We start from the raw sequence: 21,493 nt of genomic DNA, 5'->3' as shown, positions 1-21,493 counted from the left end.
TATGCTCCCGGATCCTCATACACGTGAGAATTGCCGCAGAGACATGGCAATAGAAAAGAACCGCAGGAAATGAAACCATACACCGTGGGGGTATAAAAAGTAGCGACCGTCTAGAAGATGAACGGTGTCTCTCCTGGATGTAGAAAAGAAAAAGAAAATCGAAAAGTCGCAAGAGAAAACGCGGAAGCGGGATATCTCGAGAGGAAAAGACACAACCGCAGTGACGACACTTTTGAGAAGAAAAAAGGTATCAGACAGGCCCGAGACAGATGGCACAAAGGTGGGTGCTCGACTGAACGCCGTGTCGCGAAAAAACCGTCATCCGAAAGGCGCGCAAAAGTGGATTCCGCAAGAGGTAAATCAGTTCTCCTCGGGAGACGGCTGGTCGCGCTCGCCCTTGTGGACCTTCCTGTGTCTCCTCAGATTCGAGACGACGGAGAAATGGCGACCACAGCCCTCAACTTCGCAAGCGAATGCTACAATACATGTTAGTCGCAAATAAATTAAAACGAGTTGGGTATGGACATGACTCACGCTTTTCGCCCGTGTGACTGTACATGTGGGTCTGCAGGGAGCTTGGGCGCGTGAATCGCTTGTCGCAAACTTTGCACTTGTGCTTCTTCTGCGAACTCGACGAGACCTTGGAGCTGAACTGGCCCATCATAGACTGCGGCGCCGGGGGCAGGTTGGTGCCGACCAGGGCGGAGGGCCGGGGAAGGGTCCTCGACGACATGTCGCCAACAGACTCGGAAGCGGAGCTGTAGTCGGTGACGGACGAGTCGGCAACGGAGCTGACGGAGCCGTTGTAGTAGGACGGGTAGGTGCTGGCGGAGGAGATGGAAGAGTGTGCAGAGTGGGTGGCGGGGAAGCCGTAGGAGTCGGTCGAGGAGCGCGGGTTCTGGTTGCCGTAGATATTCCTGGGAGTGATATCCTGGCTCATGGCGACCATACCCCGGCTAGCGTCGAGTGCGTCGCTGAAGCTGCTGCGCTGCTGCTCTGCGTTCATCCTGCTCATATAGTCAGCCAGGCTGCTCTGGCGTTGCCGCTGGTAGTCGGCGGTGGCGGAGGGTACTAACGGCTGCGAGGGCCGGCGGGCCAGGTCCTGCTGGTAGTTGTATGCGGGGGCGGCAGCCCTGTTGTAGTCCATCGAGTACTGCGGCGCCGAGGTAGGCGCGTAGGTGGGAGCAGTGGGAGAGGCGGAAGCAGCGTAGGTGGCCCCATACGGCCTCGACGTGTTCATGAGATCTTGCGACATGCCAAGTGAGTTTTGCTGTTCGTACATTGCATCTGAGAGACAAGTACCTGCTCCGAGAGAAGGCGCGCTGACGGGGACGCTGGAGTAGGGCAGAGAAACAGTGGTCGGGCGGACGGGCGCCGCGGTGGTGGTTGCCATGGTGGGCGTGGAGCCGAGCGTGGTAGGGTACAGTTGCGGCGGCGCCGTCGGGGCAGAAACCCAAGGGTTGGTGAATTGAGGGCCGGGAAAGCGCATCGTGTCAAAGCCCAGGCCGTTCACCTGGTGTTGTTGCCGGTTGTCGACTGCCATGGCCATGGTCGAGGAAGTAAGGGTGCGAGATATGTATCGCGGTGTAGAGGGACAGGAAGGAGTGGAAGAGAGGTTGACGGTGCCGTGTAGCAGGGTGAAACACAGGTCCAGTAAGGTTTGCGAAACGTGGAGGAAGACGATCACCTCGCACGACGATACGCGGGATCAGCGGAGCTTTTGAAGGTGTCGACGGTGGGCAGGAACCCCGGCTTGGGCAGGCTGCCGTTGGGGGTAATGATTTGCTCGTAGGAGTGCCGATCTTGGGGCCACGCTGGACGGACCCAACCGCTTCGACGGGTAAGCTCAGGGCTCGCGGTATGACGACGGTCGAGAGGGTGGCTGTTTCAGGTGTGCCCTGAGTGTGGGGAATGCGTGGCGGACAGCGCGCGAGGAGAAGTCGCAACAAAGGAAGCAATGATGCGAAGGGGGGCGACTGTTGCGGCGAGTGATGATCGAGTACTTAACAGCTTGGGAGCTGGGTTTGATTTGGGGGTTCGCGCGCGGCAGGAGGAGTGCAGATCGGAGGAGCAGAGGGGCTCTGGGAGGCGGGCCGTTTGGCAGATAATAAGTTTGGCAGCGCAGCGGTGCGATGGCCGTGGGCGCGGTTGTTACGTCGTCGCTGATGACATCGTAGGGACCGCGCACAAGCGAGCGGACAAGAAAAATGGCTTGAAGCCACCGCAGTCGGCGCCTGCGGGGTCCCTGCAACGCGCGCCGGGCAGGCCAAGCGCTGCGCGCCCGACATCCCTGCCCGCTGAAGTGTGGGGGAGACAAAGCCCGCGACTCAGGCCGCGCTAGAGCAGCAATTAGCACCGCTGCGCCGCCCTGGCCGATACCTGCCCCGCGCGCTCACGCGCCCAATGGCGGCGTGCGCGGTGGGCCGCGCTGCTCGAACGGCGGATAGGGCGTGAGGCCGGGGGCACGCTTCGGGCTAGCTCTATCTGTGCCCTCCTGAAAAGAGACACCAGCGGCCGCAAACAGTGCGTGCGGCTACGCCTGTAGCGGCGCACGGGCGCGCCAGTTAAATCTCCGGCCCAGCGGCGAGGCAGCGCGGTGGGTGCTCGTTGTGCGCGGCATTCCTCACGCTGCGCCGCCCTCCCCCCAGGCCTGCGACCCAATGCTTAGGTGCCCCAGCGGGCACCGTTGGAGCCTGGAGCCCCTGATGCTCCCGCAGCGCATGGCGTGGGTTTGCAAGCCCGGCCGCGTTTGATCGCCTGGCGGCACGGCCGCCGCAGCAGTCACGAGCTGGTGGCCCGCGCAGCAGCTTTAATCTCAATCTCAGCGGCGGCAGGGGGCGCGTCCGAGCGAGGAATGCGGGACGGCCAATGGGGCCCGCGCGAAACGCAGGACGGCGGCGAGCTGCCCGGGATGCCTCATTTCCTGCTGGGAGACGTGCCTGGCGCCCGCGGGCCTGGCGGTGTGCGTCGCGCGGCCGCGGCCAATCACGCCGCCGCGCGCGCGCGCTGCTCGAGCCGTGGTTGCGCGGGAGGCAGCGAGCCCTCTGGTGGTGACGACGCCCTCAAGCTGCAGTAGCGCCGAGCAGCGTCCCTACTCCACACGCCTAGTGACGCCTGCTGGCTGGCGAGCCCTTGCCTTGGCCCGGGGGCGCTCGAGGGCCCCTCCCTCACCTGCGTCGCCATGTTCGTCATAACTCACCCTCGTGCGCGCGCGCTGGGCCAACGGCGATAAGTGGTGGCTCGGTGGCTGCTCTGCCGGGCGTGCTGCGCTGTCCGCTGCGCGATGACGCCACGCCCGCACTGCTGGGCCGCAGCGTCTCACGTCCACGCCTCCGCAGGCTGACTCTGGCGCGCTGAGGCAAGCACGGCAAGCACGGCCGCCTCGGCCAGCAGTATGCTTGAGGAAAGCGGCCTTACGTCATTGCCGCGCTGAGACAGATGACACCCATCCTTTGCATTGCAATAATGTCCCCTCTGCTGGCCGTCTCCACCCGCTGCACCCTGCGCCCACGTTTCAACCAAGCCCCCCAGCCGCGCCGGCCTGGCTGTCTCGCGGAATGGCGTCTTAGAGTTATTCGCTAGCTGCGCTGCGCCGTGGCTCCGCTCACGCCTCGCAATTCGCGGGTGACAGCAGCGCCGTCGATCGGCCTCAGGCGCCGCCATCCCTGTGGACCCTGCAGGCGGACGCTCAGGGCTCGCGCTCCATGCAAGTGCAAGTGCACCTCGCCCACGCAACGACGCGGCGCGGAGCCGGTGAGGCGCCGCTGCAGCAGCACGCACGCACGCTGCCCGCTGCCCGCTGCCCGCTGCTTTGCGCAGCATCTCCACCGGCAGCAGGAACTCTGCACGCGCGAAACCTCGAACACTCGCTCATGCGCACGGCACGACGGCTTCCCGACGGCGGCGGACAAGGCTGGCGGCGATCCGGCAGCAGCGCGCCCGGCGCTGGCAGCCGAGTCATGGCCCTGTCGGCCAGCGCATGGCAAATTCGCGCTGCACTGGCGTGATGGCAAACCCAGTCCCGTTGGCCACCGGCGAGTCAGGCACGCATCCACCGCGCCTTGACGCCCTTCCCACCGCCATCCGCAGGCAGGTCAAGCGGCAAAAGTGGGGGCGCCGGCGAGCTCAAACGGCCCTGACACTCGGCCAGCGGATGGCTTGGGTGGGCTTCCTGCCTGGCACCGGCCCACGACAGCTCTAGCAGCGCAACCAGCGCAGCCTTCCCCGCCGGCCAGCGAGCTGCCAAACTGCTAGCGCCAGCCGCCCGCTCCACCGAGTACCGTGTGCTCACCGCGCCGCTCCCGCGCGCTGGCGGACTGTGGGCTGTGGACGCGGGCGCTGCTTCGCAGCCTGCTCGGTTATCGCCCGCGCCCACGCATTGCATTGCTGGGCTGAGAGGTGCTCGCAGCCCTGCGGGATCATCTCCCGCACGCAGCCCGAAGCGGCAGGATGGTCCTCCTTTTCCGGCAGCCGCAGCAGCAGTTGGCGTGGTTCGCGCGTGATTGCTGGCCAGCCGGCCCGTTTTGCTGCTCGCTCACGACTCGCAGAAACCGGCAACCGGGGTGCGCGCACAGGAACCGCGCCAGCTGCGCGGCTCCATCCAAGTTAACTCGTCGACTTAAGCTTTATCAGATTCTCTTACTCGATTGGACTGCCTTCACGTGGCGCCCGCAGCCCACAGCCCGTCGTCCACAGCCCCAGAGCGTGAAACAGCACGCTACGCCCAAAGCCTGCCCTACTCGGAGATAGTCATTTCCACCCAGCTCCGGTCCTACCACCCCCAGGCTTCCCGCCCGGGCCACCCGCCGCCTTGTCCTGGAATTGCTGCTAGCCTGAACCGCCGCTGGACGACGGGCAAGGATCCAAGTCCTCCCAATCTCTCTGGGCTTGCGACACAACACCACAACGCTGCATGTCATGGCGCCTGCCCCTGGCGGAGCTCCTTCCGCTCTCGTCGCCGCGGCGGGAGCCAAGGGGTTGGACGCCTGGGGAGCCTCCAACGCTCGCATCACATGAATCCATCACGGCATCCCGAATGCTCCCGCTGCCGTCTTTCGAGTGCCGAACAGGTCAAAAAATCCCTCGACGCTTGCAAGCGCAATAACGCTGCCTGGCCGTATCCATGTGGACGCCTGGGCCGGCAGCAGGACGCAGGTGATGGCACTAGCACGCCCAGCTCAAGGTTTTCGACCCGGATTCATGTCTTGCAGCAATTGTCAAGGCGCGCGCCAATTCACCCGCCGGTGGGGTTCTGTACTGCTGGCCCTCTTCCTTCAGCCTCTGGTCCCCGGCCCCCTGCGAAGGATGGCAGATGCGGGGAGTCTGCAGCATCAGAACCGCCTCACCGGTGAGCCTTCAGCTATTGGGCCTGAGCCGGGAGCCTCCAATACAATGCTGGTGCTTGGTGCAGCAGTGGGGCTCTCTCTCTCAATAGGTGCTCGGACGCGTACTCACCGAATACAGGATTTGGATTTCATCCCGGTCGGCCTTTGCATGCCATCGTATCCCTATTCGACACCCCTACGTTTGCCACCAGCTGCTGCTGCGGAGCACCAACTGCGGACGCATCGCCATGCCATGCCAAGCTTCTGCAGCGTACCGCGCCTGCCCGACTCCCGGTGGTCATTGACACGGCCAGACAGGGGTACACATTTCCTCTTCGGCAACTGACCTATCTTATCTAGGAACTGGGCGGTGCGTTCGTATTTGCTTTTCCCACGTCCATTACTTCTTTGGCACACTAGCGACCAAAGCGACCTCTCGTCCTGCTACCCCCGTGCTGCATTCCCGCAGAGCCGGATCCTAGCAATCAGCCGTGCGCGCGAGGCGCTGCTGCGTCTGCGTCGCTAGTGTGATGACTTCCACGATCTGCTCCAGGTTGTTGCGCCTCTTCCTCTTGCGCCCCCGATGATTGACCGTTAAGGGGCGCGAGGGCTTTCATTGTGGCTTGGACGCCAAGGGCTGTGGAAAGAATCAAGCAGCTGCCCGTTTCTTTTCGGGACGCATCGGCAAGGGCGCGCTGCCCCTCGCGAGCTGCAGGCACCTGTTGATCACCTTAACGTGTGGCGGGAGTGCGTAATGGAGACGGGTCTTGCTGCAAATCCACAGGCGATCGAAGGCAAAAGGAGAAACAATCTACAGATATGCGCCGTTGCCGAGAAGGTAAACGGGACGTCTATTCCAACCTACATGCTTCCGGGTTTCGACACTACCGTGACGGCCTCTCTCTCTCCTTTGGGGGGCCGCCGTTGAGCCTATTTGGAGAGCGTCGACGTCGAACCAAAGTTTCGGAAGAAAGTATTGCGCTGCAGGGGTATTGCCTGACGCTGCCGCCGAGAAGAGGCCCTGCGGGCAGCTCGCGACGCAAACGATTATTTGGAATGCCAACAAGGGAAGAAGAGCTTGTTGCGTGGGTGACGGTTGTGGCAGGAGCAGGGACATAAGATTCTCGTGTTATCGTTTCATCTTCCTTTGACGAGATGATGAGCATACAGCATCCACCACGTCTGGTTGACGCGTCGCCCTCCCCTCAACCGCTTCGCCCGCGCCACGCCGAAGAGCACCAGATGCTCACAGCCCAGATCTTAGCGCAGTGGGGACCGCTGAGCTAAGGCAAGCCACAACTGGGCGCTAAGGACGGGGCTTTAATTTCTTGATTACTCTTCGACTCGTCCCTGGCTCTACTTCCCCGAACACCAGTCTATACCGCAAGCGAGATAGTCTCCAGGCCATCCGCTAGGAGAGTGGAGAAGGCATCAATTCCCCCAGCTACTAGCATCAAGCGAGGCCTGTCACCTTTTTCCCTTAGCATCTTGCATCGACGCGAGCCGCTTGCTGGCGTCTTCGGCGGGGCACGCCCCCTTCCCCTCAGGCTTCCAGACCCAAATCCTCCAGACGCTGAAGATAGGAGATAGAACGAAAGAATAAAAAAAGAAAAAAGAAAGGCAGGCAGGGATGTGGCGTCCCAGCCGCCCAGCTAGTGGCATCCAAGCGAGCGGAAAACTAATTGCGCCATGAGGGAAAATAATGTCCATTCGTCCGCACGGATGCTGCATTTCCCTCCCACTTCCGCGTTTCACGACGCCGACGATCGCAAGCAATCACCAACATATGGTCATGCGGACTTGCTTAATTTTTTTGCCCTTGCTGCCATGGATTTCGAGGCAGCAACACTGCTACGCGAGGTTGCTGGATGCACGACACATCATCGACTGCGCCACTTGAGGGGAGGTTGGGACGTGATTGTGATGAGCGGATGGGCTCATGCGTCTGCCATGGCAGCGATGACGTGCATTCATTTTCATCTTCCGATCCTGTGATTCTGCCCCGGTTTTCCAACACCAGCATGAGACTTCACATGTCCGGAAAACGGTAGGCAATGATGGGAGGTGGGTTCGTGCCTCTCCCGGATTGCCACTTCATTGTCGAGGACTTGTCTCTCGCCCGTCCGTTGAAGCAACGCTAGGCAGCGCGCTTCTGAAATCAACGTCCATCGACTTCAACAAGCATCAGACAAATAGCATGTGCCCAATGCTCCCAAAGAGTACCCACAATCTTGTATGAACTTCACAGTTACACCGTGGAACATTCACATCGACTCCCCGGTCTCTCAACTGAACAACACACAAGACTACACTTGAAGCGGCCAAGGCTTGAAGCTCAGCTTTCGTGATATGGGCGCCCTTCATACTGCGCCTTCTTTCGAAGGATTGGGAACAACGTGAGTGGCTTGCCTTTCTTCATCACTTGCCGATATCCGTCAAACTAGATACGCTTTCCACTGGAACCCTATACCATCTTATTCGCATGGGATCAGCATCCAGGGAGAACTATTCAAAGATACGGAGACTGACCATTTTTCAAGCATCATCCCAGTCCTCGTCGTTGCTTCAGTCTTGGTCTCAGCCCGCCAGCACAAATGTAACTCTACAACTCAACCATCGTTCTCCACTCTACCGCAACGATATGTCTGACTTGATAGTTAGTAGAAGTTCCCATCATAAATGCATGCGAGGGGAATATGCCGAAAGGTTTTGATGTGGCATACGGATGCCTCTAACGTGGACCACGAACGTATTCCCACTCCTACATCCAACGAGAGATACTACGCTTTCCCACATGTCTAATTGAAGCTGACCTTAGGTCGTACATCTAGCGCGCAAGCAACAAACGGATCTGAATAATTGTGCATTTCGATTGCCCATGGACGCATGCATGGCCTTCAGCGGCATAGACATGAGTAGGGTAAGTCTTCGCGATCTGTCGTGTACATTTCTGGCAGGTGATTGAGCACGACGAGAGCCTCATCATATCTATATCACCTCATCCGCTCGAGAAACTAGATCAACGATAATACTTCAGTGTCTTGTTAAGGCTCCAGATGCACTTCAGATGCGAACATCTGCCGTCACTCCTTCCGCCGGGGTTTCAGCCTCAAGGCCATGCTCTGGATACCTTTTCCGCAGATCTGAATGTTGTGGGATTTTCTCTCATCATTTCTCGGTACGGTGCTTTCCATAATACTGCTATGCTGTAAAGCATCAACATCACTGATTGCCAGTGATACGCGGGACTACTGCCCAGGGTGTCATTCATATGGTGTTTTTCCCGCCTTTCCCCGTGCAGTAATGATATTGCATAGTAAGCAACGAAAAGTCATTCTTTATCGCTGCATCCGGGCTTCATGCCACGAAAGCTCCACTGTTGCGAGTGCTCTCTTCGGAAGAGCACACGGATAGTTATTTTTCATGTTATACTCGGCCATTTCCGTGCTCCAGTAACCATCAGTCTGTTGCCATTTTTATGCAATGAAACAGGTGTATCCATCAGCAATAGTAGCCGAGACTGAAGCGGAGTGGTTCCTAAAAATTTACAAAAACATGCTGCAGAGCGGCGTTTGGTATTGACGATGTTGCTTCGCGTAGAATCTGCTCCAGATTTCGCCTTACAGATATCCCCATTAGGAAATTTGACCGACCAAAGTGAAGGAAAGCAAGTAATGAGGGACATCGAAATCATCGTCATGGACCCTTGTAGCACAACAGTCAAGGCTTTTTGTATGTAGGCGCTTTTCGTCGTCAAGCAGAAGAAAGACATCGATTTATATGGTGCTGGCACCCTCCTCCGCATTCGTGCATGATGTACGATTTGCCAGAAAAGAATTTACATCATGGGTCACGTAAATGTGTTGTTTCAATGGTGCTCAAGCAGAGGGGGCAAACCGAGTCGCCAAAAATCCGTCGAGCAAAATGCATTATGATATTCGCCAACAGATACGATCCCTCGATAGACGCCGTTGACTTTTTGATCCCTTCTAAACAACCCATGAATCCAAATACACACCACACGATAACGACATGACACGACACGACACGACATGATACTCGTCCAAACGATACGATACCACACTACGCCACATCAACAAACGCTCTCTTTTTCTTCCCCTTGGCCCCCTTCTCCACCGCCTCCTCGACGTCCTCCACCCTAACAACCTTCCCACCCTCCGCCCTCGCACCGACAAACCTCAACGCCGCGGCATTGAAACCCATCATATCCTTCAGCACACCCAACGTCGTCCTCAAATCCTCCCGCATGCCCTCCAGCGCCGTCTTCAGCTCCCTGCTGGCGACGATCTGCCGCTGGTGGGTCCTGAGCATGAAGAACAGCACGCGGCAGACGAGCGGCACGCTCCAGCGGCGCTGGATCCAGATGCGGATGAAGGTGAACAGGCCGGGGACGGCGCTGAAGGGCAGGACGAGGAGAGCGTCGTGCAGCTGGGCGGCGGGGATCTTGGCGACGGTGTTGAGGACGTGGCGCTCGGCAGAGATGCCGCCGAAGGCCATGAAGAGGGGGTCGCGCTGCGGCGGCGCCATGTTGGCGGTCGGGTTCGCGGCCTTCTGCGCGCGCCACGCGGCGACGACGTCCAGGTCGGCGAGGCCGAGCTCCAGGGCCTCCATGATGCGCTCGCCGGCGGTGAGGGTGGCGATGGTCTGCTTGGTCGCGGCGCCGACTTCGTCGTCGTTGTCGCCTTCGCCGTCGAGGTTGGCGGCGAGGGTCGACTCGTAGAGTTCCTCGAGCTCGCGCTCGCGCTCTTCTTCCAGGAAGATGGGCTCGTCGCTTTGGTTCCAGACGCGCATGCTCTTGTCGTGAGAGGCGGTGACGACAAAGTCACCAGTTCGGCTGACGGCCATGGCCCAGATCTCGCCGTGGTGGCCTTCGAGTTTTTGAATCTGCTCGAACTTGTCGCCATCCCAGGTCTTGAGTGTCCGATCCTTACTGGCGCTGAAGAAGTGGTGATTCTCTTCCCTCGAGATCGGATGGGGGATGAACGAGACTTGCATAATGCTGTCCGTGTGCGCAAAGAAAGCCTTGTGACAGTCTCCGAAGTCGAGACCCCAGAGGCGCACGTTCTTGTCCGCACTGCAGGTGGCGATGAGCTTGCTATCAGACGAAATGGACATACTCAGGACGGGAAGCTTGTGTCCGTAAAGGTTAAGGAAAAGCTTGAGGGAGTCGACGAAGAAAACCTTCACCGTGTTGTCGAGCGTGGCCACAGCGAGCAGGCGGGAATCCGGGGAGAAGCGCAAGCTCAGAATGTCGTCGTTGACCTTCAGTGTCCGGGCATGGGCCAGCTTGAGCTTTGGCGTCGTCCGCTTCGTTCCTGGGATCTCCTCCTGCACGATTTCGAAATTCCAAAACTTAGCCGTCTTGTCTGCGCTACCGGTCACCACAGACTTGCCGTCGGGGGGCATATCTAGACTCCATATCGCGCCCTCGTGTGCTTGCACGGTATCCACAAGCTGTGACGATGCAATATCGAAAAGCTCAATCTCTCCGCTCTTGGTGCCCACCACGACAATCTTGTCGCCTGGCAAGAAGGCACAGCAAAGCGCATAGCCGCACTCAAGCGTGCGCAAGCACTGCTTTGTCCGGATGTTCCAGATCTTGAGACTTCCGTTTGATGCAGATGCCAGCATGCGATCATCCGAACTCAGAGCGAGAGAGCGCACGTCAGCCCTGTGTCCCGGGAGCTCGACGGAGAATGACCGCGAGTATTCTGGGGGTTCTTCTTTGGAGGCCTTCTTCGTGCGTTCCTTGGTCGGTACACTGTAATCCTCCAGCAGATTATTTGTGGTGGATACGATCAGCTGCAACGCCTTCGCTGACCCCCGCGCCCAGTCAACGGCTCTGACCTTGCCTCCCGTACGGACGATGACATACGGAACGAAGATTTCTCCCACGCTTGCCGTCGCGAGATTCTCGTCGTCGGCGTCGGCCATGTCCACGTCGGCTCCCTTCTCCTTCAGCTCCTTGAGCTTCTCCTTTCTCCTCCTCTTCTTCCTGGCCAAGCTCTTTTGCACCTCCTCGTCTGACCGGATGCGCCACAGCTCCACAGCCTTCTCCGAACCATGTATCGCAATGTAGTCCAGCTTGGGGTGGAAGCTGATGCCGATTGTCCTGTCCTTACCCGAGCGGTATAAGGTGCCCCTCTCCGATATGAAATCTGCCTCTGCGGTTTCTCCGACCTGTGTCGCAAGTGTGCGCAAGCCTTCTAGATCAATGGTCCACACCTTGATTTCTCCGTCGTTGCCAGCCGTGATGCAGCCATTGCCGTCGGGAGACAGGCCTAAGGACCAGCATTCGCCATTGGTTTGGGCGACGTGGGTCTCGATACAGTGCTGCGAATTGACATCCCAGATTTTGATCAGGGCATCCTTGCTGGTCGACAGCAAGAAAACCGGTCCCTCGTCGCTAACAGCAGGCGCATCATCCTCGTCGTCACCAGCGCCGGTGCCGACATGCAAGAACCGCAAGCCAGTAATCTGATCTTTGTGGCCGCGCAGCTTGAACAGACCTACTTCAGCGACCAGATCCCACACAATGATGTCTGTATCCTTGGAACCACTGGCGAGGCGCACGCCGGAGTCGTCAAAAGTCAGAGTGGTAATGGCAGACTTGTGGCCGTTGAAGCTGATGATCAGGGACGAGGAGCGCGAGTCCCACACGCGGATGCTGCCGTCTGCATGTCCGACGGCGAAGACATCGGGGTCGGTTTTGCTCTGGGCAATTTGGGTGACTTCGGCGGAGCAGGTGCTGTCGCGCCAGGTGCTGAGCAGCTCGCCCTTCTTTACATCCCAGCAAAGCACCTCCTCGTTCGCAGCCGTGTACGCATGGCCGGCGCCGGTAGTGCGAGCAGCGGCGGACTCGGGAGCCCAGACGACGTTCGAGGTCGCAGAATTCACGACGCCGAAGGCCTGCGAGTGCTCATACTTGCTAGTAGGGTCAGCGGAGCACGGGCAACGGCATGCAGCAACTTACACGTAGGACTTGACCATGGTGGGAGATTGGTCGTGGTCGGCACGGCGGCGCAACTTTTTTGGCGGGCGACGACTTTTTGGACGCGCGCCGGGCGGCGATCAGGCCCGTCCAAGCCCCACGTTCTTGGCACTCGTAGGGCGGGCCACGGCCTGACTGCTCCACCACCGCCAACGTCCTCACCCCCCGGAGCTCGCATCCCTCCACCCCGACCGCCTCGACTGCCCGGCCGCCCGCCATGTTGCTCCTCGACTACCAGAACGTGCTCATCGAGTCGCTGCTCAATGACCGCTTCTCCGGGTACGCCAGCATCGCGCCTCTGCCGCCCCGACCCCCCGGGAGCGCCCCCGCGCCGTTGTAGCTACTGACGACCCGCAGCCAAGCTCCCGTCTCCATCGACCAGATCGTCTCCGACTTCGACGGCGTGACCTTCCACATCTCCACCCCCGAGGCCAAGACAAAGATTGTCATCTCCATCGCCGTGCGCTGCTTCCAGGAGCTGCTCAAGTACGGAGCACAGGAGGTGCTGGAGCGCGAGTATGGCCCGTACATTGTCGCCCCGGAGTCCGGCTACGACTTCTCCATCCAGGTCGACCTCGAGGACCTGCCCGCCGAGCAAGGTACAACACGCACGTCAATTGCGAGAGTGCCTGTCGCTGATTGCTGCCTGAACAGAGGCCCGCGATGACCTGGTCCGCCGCATCTCGCTGCTGAAGCGCAATGCCATGGCTGCTCCCTTCGAGCAGGCCTTTGACGAGTTCGCCGCCCTGCAGGAGGAGGCTTCCAAGTACACCTCCGAGTCGGCCCCGCAGGGCTTGGCCGAGGGCGGCGCTGTCCGCGCCATCCACTACCGTGAGGAGGAGGCCATCTACATCAAGGCGAGCCACGACAGGGTTACCGTCATTTTCAGTACCGTGTTCCGGGAAGAGACGGACCGCATCTTCGGCAAGGTTTTCCTTCAGGTATGCGAAGCTTGCAAGCTGTTTAGGAGCATGGCGGTGACTGAGGCTATGACTAGGAATTCGTCGACGCGAGAAGGCGGGCTATCCAGAACGCTCCCCAGGTCCTGTTCAGGAACGACCCCCCACTCGAGTTGCAGGGACTGCCTGAGGTTGCTCAGGTCCAGAAGGGCGAGGTTGGCTACATTACCTTCGGTATGATGTCATCCTTCCAAGACCTCTTGTGCAGCGTGCTGATCGATCTAGTCCTCTTCCCCAGGCACTTGGCGCCCCAGCGCCGCTACGAGGTCATCTCTCACATCCAGACCTTCCGTGACTACTTCCACTACCACATCAAGGCTTCCAAGGCCTACATTCACTCGAGAATGCGGAGACGTACCGCCGATTTCCTCCAGGGTATGCCCGAGACAGGACTCTTTGGCACTCTTGCACCTGCTGACCATTCACAGTTCTGCGCAGAGCCAGGCCCGAGACGGAGGAGAAGGAGAGGAAGACTGCTAGCGGCCGTACCTTCAAGGTCAACTTCTAAGCGACATCGTCACCCACACCGAGGGACTACGAGATATCACTCAGCAGCCTGGAGCGCTGCATCAACAACTCAGCTGACCAAAGCGCTCATGCGCCATGATCCAAACGACTCCTCAACACTTCCCCAAGAAGAAGAGCTGGGCCAAATAATAGGTGTTCATTGTGTAAGACGAGTGGAGATGAAGGAAGCGAATGAGAATAGATGCAAACTCCCAAAAATTCTTTCAGACCCCTTCTGTGGCACCGAAAAGTCAATGTTTCGCTCTTAAAAGCCATTGAGAGGGCTGACCCTCGGGAATTCCCGACTTGACTCCCCCATGTCTTTCCAGTATGCCCTTGCGAAGAGCTCAACACAAAAAGATGAGTGGAATAGAAACAAGAAGAAAAGTAAGGAAAGAGACACCAAGAACGCCTCACCCACTCCAGCTCATCCCCCCCACGCCGTACTTGGTCCGATCACCCAAACCCAGCCTCTCGTACTCCTGCCGCCTCCTCGCCTTCTCCTCGGCCCGTTCGGGACTGTCGGGCTCCCGACCCATCTTGGCCTTCACACGGTCGAACGTGGAGCCCAATTTTGATTTTTGTTTTTGGGCATTGCTCCCAGCTACAGAACTAATTTACGCGCAGAAAGAAAAACGCGGGTCGGGTCAGCAAAATCGGCGGCGGTGAGAGGTGATGATTGCGATTCACATGGGCGAGGCGAGGCGGCGGGGGGAAGGAAAGAAGTTGGAGGCATTTCTTCATTTACCTTTGATGAGCGGCGCCGCTTCTGCCGGCATCGTCGTTGGTGCTGTTTTCGCTCTTCTCGGTGTATTCGGGTAGCGTGGAGACGGTGGTGTCGGTGGATTGCCGGCTGGTCAGGTACGCGTCCGAGGAGGCTTCTTTGGTCTTTGTGGTGGCGCGTGGGGGCGAGGGGGTGTTGCTTTGGTTGGTTGGCGGCGGTGGCGGCGGCGGCGTTTTCTGAGAAGTGGACATGGTGCGGACGTGATGGTGCTCGTGGTGGTGCTCGTGGTGGTGTTCGTTGTCGTCCTCGCTGCCGTGCTCGTCGAGGGGCTCGTCTTGATGCTCGTCTTGGTATTTGTTTGGATTCTCTTGGTGCTCGTCTTGGTGATCGAGGGGCTTTGAGGAGAGGGAGAGGCCGTAGGAGAGGTCACAGAACGCCAGGATGGCGGTTGGATTGTTTATGGGGGGTTGATAGTGGATTGAGGATCAGGATGGACAGAAAATGCAAAGTGAGAGCGACGAGTGATAAATATGAAGATGAAAACCCGGCGAGTGAAAGGGATAAAACCACTCACGATTTTATAACGTTGTGAGGTACTGTCCTGAGGCTCGTCGTGGACAAGCAAGATCAAGCGTTATATGAGCAACACCATCCTTCTGCCAGGATCACTACAGCCCGTTCATCCATCACGGAGACACTTATCATCGCGGAGTCATCCACTCGGCCCAACCGGGGCTCGAAGAAGGCCGTCTAGCAGCCACCACCTTACTGTTCAAGACTTTCCCCCGCCCCGACGTAGCTGGCGGCGGCAGCGGTGTGTCAGCACCCTGGCTTTAGGGCATTCCCGCTGTGCGCAATGACGTTCCGCGCTCAAGGCAACAACATTCTTGACGCAAGCCAAGTGGGCATCCATGGCACGAAACATGCTACCAAAATATGATATACCGTCATTTGAGAAACAGAAATACTAGTAAAAAGGGAGAAAGAAGAGACAGACCCACGGAAGCGAGAAAGTACGTACTTGCTACACATCGTGTGCCAACACACAAACTTCTCGACGCGCAAGAAGCTGGAGCTCTGCCATCCTCGCCGTCCCACATATTCCCCTCATCATGGAGATATCCAATTTCCGACGTCGTGCTTCACGATAAAATGGTGGTGGCAGTGCTTCTTGCAAGGTCATGTTTGCATGTGTGGAAGCGCCAATCAGATCCAACAGAAACGACAAGGCGGGCGGCCGTCCCGTCCCGTTGGGCGCACGGACTTTGCACCCCCAGGCAACTCGATTTCGCAAGCTCCTAGAGGTCGGTTTGCGTGTCTACGTAACAAATGGTGGCTATCCAACTCCCATTTCCAGAACTTAGATAAAGCGAGCCCGGCACATTCTCGTGTCATGTTACATGGTCCTACGCCTCGTCGAACCTTGTTCATCCTTTTTGCGTCAAGGTGGCTGCACAGGCAGCAGCATATACGTACACCGCGTTGATGGTTGCAATCAGTAGAGAGAGAGAGGGACGGAAAGCCATCAGCTTCCCCATCGGCCGTCTTGGTGAAGCGCGCTCCAACCACGTCGGTGACAAAAGAAATTGCCTACCCGCATCTGCCTCATAAAAAAAAAAATTTCTCTCACTGGGTGGGTAGTTGAATACAAGATCCAGACGTAAATATGTGCATTTAAAACGTACATTTACGTCCGGATCTTGTATTTAACTGCCTACGCCAACTTGATAATAATGTAGTGTTTGTAGGGTAAACGCAGAGGTGCAATTTCTTTTGTTACCCGACCGGGCGGAGCGATCTAACTTGTTTTTCTTTTAAAGTTAAAGGGCGAAAAAGTTCCTAAGTTTCTCTTCCTTGCGGCTTTTCAGAATAGCAGATAGTTTCTTTTCCTTCTAAGGGGGGAGGTTGACACGTTCCTACCCCGGGACGATCGGGCAGGGACCGTGCACAGATTAAAGCACATTTCATATTCATTCCTCCTCAACCATTATAATCATTTGGACGGAGGTCAGTCGTAATCCAGATTAAAGTGCTCGATGAACTACCACGGCTGGTGATAGAAGATTTAACGATCTACTCATCTTATATAGATAGTTGAAACTAATATCCGGACGTAAATGTGCGAATTTAAAACTTATATTAACGTCCGGATATTGGATTCGACTACCCATGACCGCTAAAGAGAACGATCTAGCAGCAACGCCAGCTGCGAAAGCTCGAAGCGGCCACCCTTACCGAAGAGCTGCAAGGTCAGGATTTTCTACTTAAAGGCCACAGCGCTCTCTACGAAGGAAAGGGGTCCTAAGAGAAGCTAGCTCGCCTGTTAATCCAGGCAGGCGCCCGGATAGTCCCGGATTGGACTTCAGTAGTCGCCCTAGTGAAGGGAGCTTCGAACTACGGCTCAGCAGTGCAGGACGCTGAAAGAAACAACACGCCGATCGTTAGTTAAGTGGGACCTGATGCAAGTACTAGAGGTAAGGTACGACTAGGGCCAGATCCATCCGAACCGTCTGAGAGAACCGACCACCTTCGAGTGTCGACAATGGCTAAGGAGCGTGGAGATCGAGTCCCGAGCGAACCAGCAGTTGCTACACTGTTTCCAAATAGCGCCCGCCTATCAGAGAAAAGAACAGAAGATTTGATCTACTCATCTTAGATGGGTAGTTGAATCCAAGATCCGGACGTAAATGTGCGAATTTAAAACTTACATTTACGTCCGGATCCTGGATTCGACTACCCATCTAAGATGAGTATATCGTCAAATCTTCTGTCACCCGCTGTGCCACAACATTCGAACACTGTATACTGTAACACAAGTTCTATTGTCCTATATCGGGGAATCTAAAGCAACGACCTCAAGAAACCCTTTTTTTATAGTCTTCATTCAGTCAGCCTATATCTACAGTTTGCCGCCCTCCCACCCGTCCACCCCAAGTCCAACACACGAAAAGGAATCCAAGGGACATACGCTACAGCCGTACGCCCGCACATAACGCAATAATACAGAATATCACATGGAAGAAGAAGAGCCATCGAAACTTTTCTGCTTCAGGTTGCCCCCGTTTGGATGTGCGAAAGGCAACGAAAGAAAGAGAAGAAGGGGTACATCGGCCAGTTTACAGCCTCACAGGCTTGTTGCCGATGAACTCGCTCCACTTTCTGACCTCGCTCGGGATGCCCTCCTGGCGAGGAAGCTTCTCGCTGCAGCACTGAGCGAACAGCTGGGCGGTCTGTGGAAAACAAAGTTAGCTGTGATTCTACTTCGAAGATAATTGAGAGTTGGATTTCACTGACCTTGGGCTCCATGAAAAGCGGGACGCCGAAGTCAACGGCATTCCTGCGCATGACGTAGTCCTCATCCACCAGGCTGCTGGCCCTAACCTTGGCCAGGTTGAAGACGCCACGGATGTCGTACTTCTGGAAGACCTCGCGGAGAGCACGCTTGTCCTCCTTGGGGAACTCGATGACCTCGACCGAGACGCCCTCAGCCTTGGAGTTCTTCTCAAGGTGGTTCTTGACCTCGTTGTTGGCGGCGTACAGCTTGTAGCCGAGCGGAGCAAGGTAGTCGACAATCTTGGCGAGCTCGGGCTTGTTAACGTCACCGCCGAAGAGGAGACCCTCACCAGGCTCGGGCACGCGGAAGTTCATCATGGACTGAACCGAAGTCCAGTAGGCCTCAACCAAGTTCTTACCGAAGCAAGCCATCTCACCGGTACTGGCCATCTCGACACCGAGGTAGGGATCAGCGCCGGCAAGACGGGTCCACGAGAACTGCGGCACCTTGGTAGCGACATAGTCGCGCTTCTCAGCCATGAGATCAACCGGCTTGGGAAGGTCCGTGTTGAGCAGAGCCTTGCTAGCCACGTCGATGAAGTTGGTACCGAGGACCTTGCTGACGAAGGGGAAGGAACGAGAAGCACGGAGGTTGCACTCAATAACCTTGAGCGCAGGCTCGCCGCCCTCGGGATCATCGGCCTTGATGATCTGCATGTTGAAGGGACCAGTGATGTTCCAGGCCTTGGCGACCTTGTCCGCAATCTCCCTGCAGCGGTCGAGGATCGACTTTTCGAGGTTGACAGGGGGAAGAACAAGAGTAGCGTCTCCAGAGTGGACACCGGCATTCTCGACGTGCTCACTGACAGCGTGGACGAGGACAGAGCCGTTGCTGGCGACGGCGTCAACATCGATCTCCTGGGCACCCTCGATGTACTGAGTAATAACGACAGGATGGTCTGGAGAGACGTTGCTGGCGGCAGTGAGCTTCTCCTCGAGCTCGCCCTCAGTATGGATGACGGTCATGGCAGCACCAGAAAGGACATAGCTAGGACGGACAAGGACAGGGTATCCGACGCTTCGGGCAAACTGCTGAGCCTCCTCGAACGAAGTAAGCTCCTTCCACTTGGGCTGATCGACACCAATGGAATCCAGGATCTGAGAGAACTTGTGCCTGTCCTCCGCCTTGTCGATGTCGTTGGGGTCAGTTCCAAGAACGTTGGCCTTGCCGACCTCTTGCAGCTTGAGAGCGATGTTCTGCGCAAGCTGACCGCCGACGGAGACAACAACACCGCTGGCAGTCTCGAGCTCGTAAATATCCATGACACGCTCGTAGCTGAGCTCCTCGAAGTAGAGCTTATCAGCAACGTCGAAATCTGTGCTGTACGTTTCCGGGTTGTACAATTAGGGTGTCAGTAATGGTTTTGTAAGTTGAGTATAAAATTTACACTTACATTGATCATGACAGTCTTTTTGCCAAGCCTGTTCAGGGACTGGGTGGCCATGACAGCGGACCAGTCGAACTCGACGGAGCTACCAATACGGTAGACACCGCTACCAAGGACAACAACACCATGGTCATCGAAGGTGACATCGTGGGAAGAGGCGTTGTAGGTGGTGTACAGGTAGTTGGTGTCAGCAGGGAATTCGGCAGCAAGAGTATCGATCTTCTTCACGAAGGGAGTGATGCCGAAGTTCTTCCTGACGGCGCGAACCTCGTCCTCGGTGCTGTTGACGGCAAGAGCAATCTGCTTGTCTGAGAAACCAAGCTTCTTGGCCTTCTGGACAATCTCCTTCCTCAGACCGGAGAGGCTGCCAATCTCCTTAAGGTCGTTGGTGAGGTCGACAATGTTCTGCAGCTTGTACAGGAACCACTTGTCGATCTTGCTCAGCTCGTGGATCCTGTCAACACTGTAGCCCTCGTGGAACATGGCCTGACCGACGGCGAGCCACCTCCTATCGGTGGGGTTGGCGAGAGCATCGTCCAAGTCCTCGAACTTGTCGCCCTGGAAACCCAGGAACTTGGGGTCAACCTGACGGCAAGCCTTCTGGAAGGACTCCTCGAAGGTCCTACCGATGGCCATGACTTCACCCACAGACTTCATGGAGCTACCAATGTCGCGTTTGACGTTCTGGAACTTGCTCAGATCCCAACGGGGCATCTTGGTGACAATGTAGTCCAGAGAAGGCTCGAAGTTGGCGGTGGTAGTCTTCGTCACAGCGTTGGGGAGCTCAGGGAGGGTGTGGCCGAGACCAATCTTAGCAGCAGTGTAGGCCAGGGGGTAGCCAGTGGCCTTGGAGGCAAGAGCGGAGGAACGAGAGAGACGAGCGTTGACCTCAATAACCCTGTAGTCGAGGCCATCAGGCTGCAGAGCGTACTGCACATTACACTCGCCAACAACACCGAGGTGACGGACGATCTTGATGGCAGCGGAACGGAGCATGTGGTACTCCTCGTCGCTGAAAGTCTGACTGGGGGAAACGACGATACTGTCACCAGTGTGGACACCCAGGGGATCGAAGTTTTCCATGTTGCAGACAGTGATGCAGTTGTCACTGGCGTCACGGACGACCTCGTACTCGGCCTCCTTCCAGCCCTTGAGCGATTTCTCGACCAGGATCTGGGGTGACAGGGTCAGGGACCTGGCAGCCAAGTTCCTGAGCTCCTCCGGGTTGTTGGCAAAACCGGAACCGAGACCGCCCAGAGCGTAGGCAGCGCGGACAATGATGGGGTATCCGACCTTGTCCGCAGCGTCCAAAGCCTCGTCGATGGTGCTGACGGCAATCGACTCAGCGATGGGGATGTTGATCTCACCAAGAGCCTTGGCGAAAAGGTCACGGTCCTCGCTGGTCTCCAGAGTCTTGATGCTAGTACCAAGCACCTTGACGTTGAAGCGCTCCAGAACACCCATCTTGTTCAACTGGACACCCAGGTTCAGAGCAGTCTGACCACCGAAGCTGAGGAAGATTCCGTCAGGCCTCTCCTTCTCGATGACGTACGTCACATATTCGGGGGTGACGGGGAGGTAGTAGATCTCGTCTGCGAGCACATGGGAGGTCTGAATGGTAGCGATGTTGGGGTTGATGAGGACCGACTGCACGCCGGCCTCCTTCAGGGCCTTCAGCGCCTGGGAGCCTGGAGAGATCATGTTAGCCATTGACACCCATGGCACCAATTGGGTAGCCCGAGTTTGGACGAAGATGGTCATGGGTCCTCAACGACATATCTTGAGGCACTCTCGGACAGCCATCCAAAAGCCGACGGCAGAGCCTGGAGGAGGCGACTCACCAGAATAATCAAATTCTCCGGCTTGACCAATACTAAGACCACCACTGCCAATAACCAACACCTTCTTGACGTCCACGAGGTCCCTGGCGCCAGCGATGGCACCGCTGTTCAGGTAGGCTTGGGCGTTGGGAGCTTCAGAGCTCGTGCGGAGGGCGGCAACCCTGGAGAAAGCACGAAGCTGCTGAGTCTCAACCCTAGCCGTCTGGCCCTTCCTCAGCGAGAGGAGCGGCTGCGCAGCGCTGGCGGTGAAGCAGCGGGCAGGGATGGGAGAAGCTCCAACACGGCATTGGCGAAGGAGGTTGGGCGCACGGCGCGCCAGCCGACCGGACATAGCCATTGGACCAGGAATTTTGGGCGAGGGGGATGAGGGCAGTCAAGCCTCTTCAAGCCTCAGCTAGAAGGTGG

At 57.5% G+C, this 21,493-nt stretch overlaps 4 protein-coding genes across 4 annotated transcripts; 1 reads left to right on the top strand and 3 right to left on the bottom strand.

Moving 5' to 3' along the window:
* Positions 1–457: 457 nt before the first annotated feature.
* SLS55_008252 (uncharacterized protein) lies at positions 458–1,543 on the bottom strand (the record flags this gene model as incomplete). The annotated part of the gene is made up of 2 exons (XM_066779664.1): positions 458–1,513; positions 1,538–1,543. The coding sequence occupies 2 exons, from the start codon at positions 1,541–1,543 to the stop codon at positions 458–460; spliced, it is 1,062 nt and encodes a 353-aa protein (XP_066630468.1).
* A 7,864-nt stretch (positions 1,544–9,407) lies between these two features.
* DIP2 (beta transducin) lies at positions 9,408–12,335 on the bottom strand (the record flags this gene model as incomplete). Its single annotated transcript, XM_066779663.1, has 2 exons — positions 9,408–12,273; positions 12,319–12,335. 2 exons carry the CDS (start codon positions 12,333–12,335, stop codon positions 9,408–9,410), a joined length of 2,883 nt encoding a protein of 960 aa, XP_066630467.1.
* A 218-nt stretch (positions 12,336–12,553) lies between these two features.
* On the top strand, positions 12,554–13,803 carry ARC35 (Arp complex subunit; the record flags this gene model as incomplete). Its single annotated transcript, XM_066779662.1, has 5 exons — positions 12,554–12,615; positions 12,694–12,935; positions 12,991–13,277; positions 13,334–13,670; positions 13,724–13,803. 5 exons carry the CDS (start codon positions 12,554–12,556, stop codon positions 13,801–13,803), a joined length of 1,008 nt encoding a protein of 335 aa, XP_066630466.1.
* Positions 13,804–17,642: 3,839 nt separating this feature from the next.
* On the bottom strand, positions 17,643–21,425 carry CPA2 (carbamoyl-phosphate synthase (glutamine-hydrolyzing) cpa2; the record flags this gene model as incomplete). The annotated part of the gene is made up of 4 exons (XM_066779661.1): positions 17,643–17,756; positions 17,821–19,143; positions 19,254–20,935; positions 21,089–21,425. 4 exons carry the CDS (start codon positions 21,423–21,425, stop codon positions 17,643–17,645), a joined length of 3,456 nt encoding a protein of 1,151 aa, XP_066630465.1.
* Positions 21,426–21,493: the final 68 nt, after the last annotated feature.

This window comes from Diplodia seriata, assembly GCF_021436955.1.
Source record: "Diplodia seriata strain FDS-637 chromosome Unknown scaffold_8, whole genome shotgun sequence".
Taxonomy (NCBI): Eukaryota; Fungi; Ascomycota; class Dothideomycetes; order Botryosphaeriales; family Botryosphaeriaceae; genus Diplodia; species Diplodia seriata.
The sequence above is the reverse complement of the archived record's forward strand: the minus strand, read 5'-3'. Positions and strand labels throughout refer to the sequence as shown.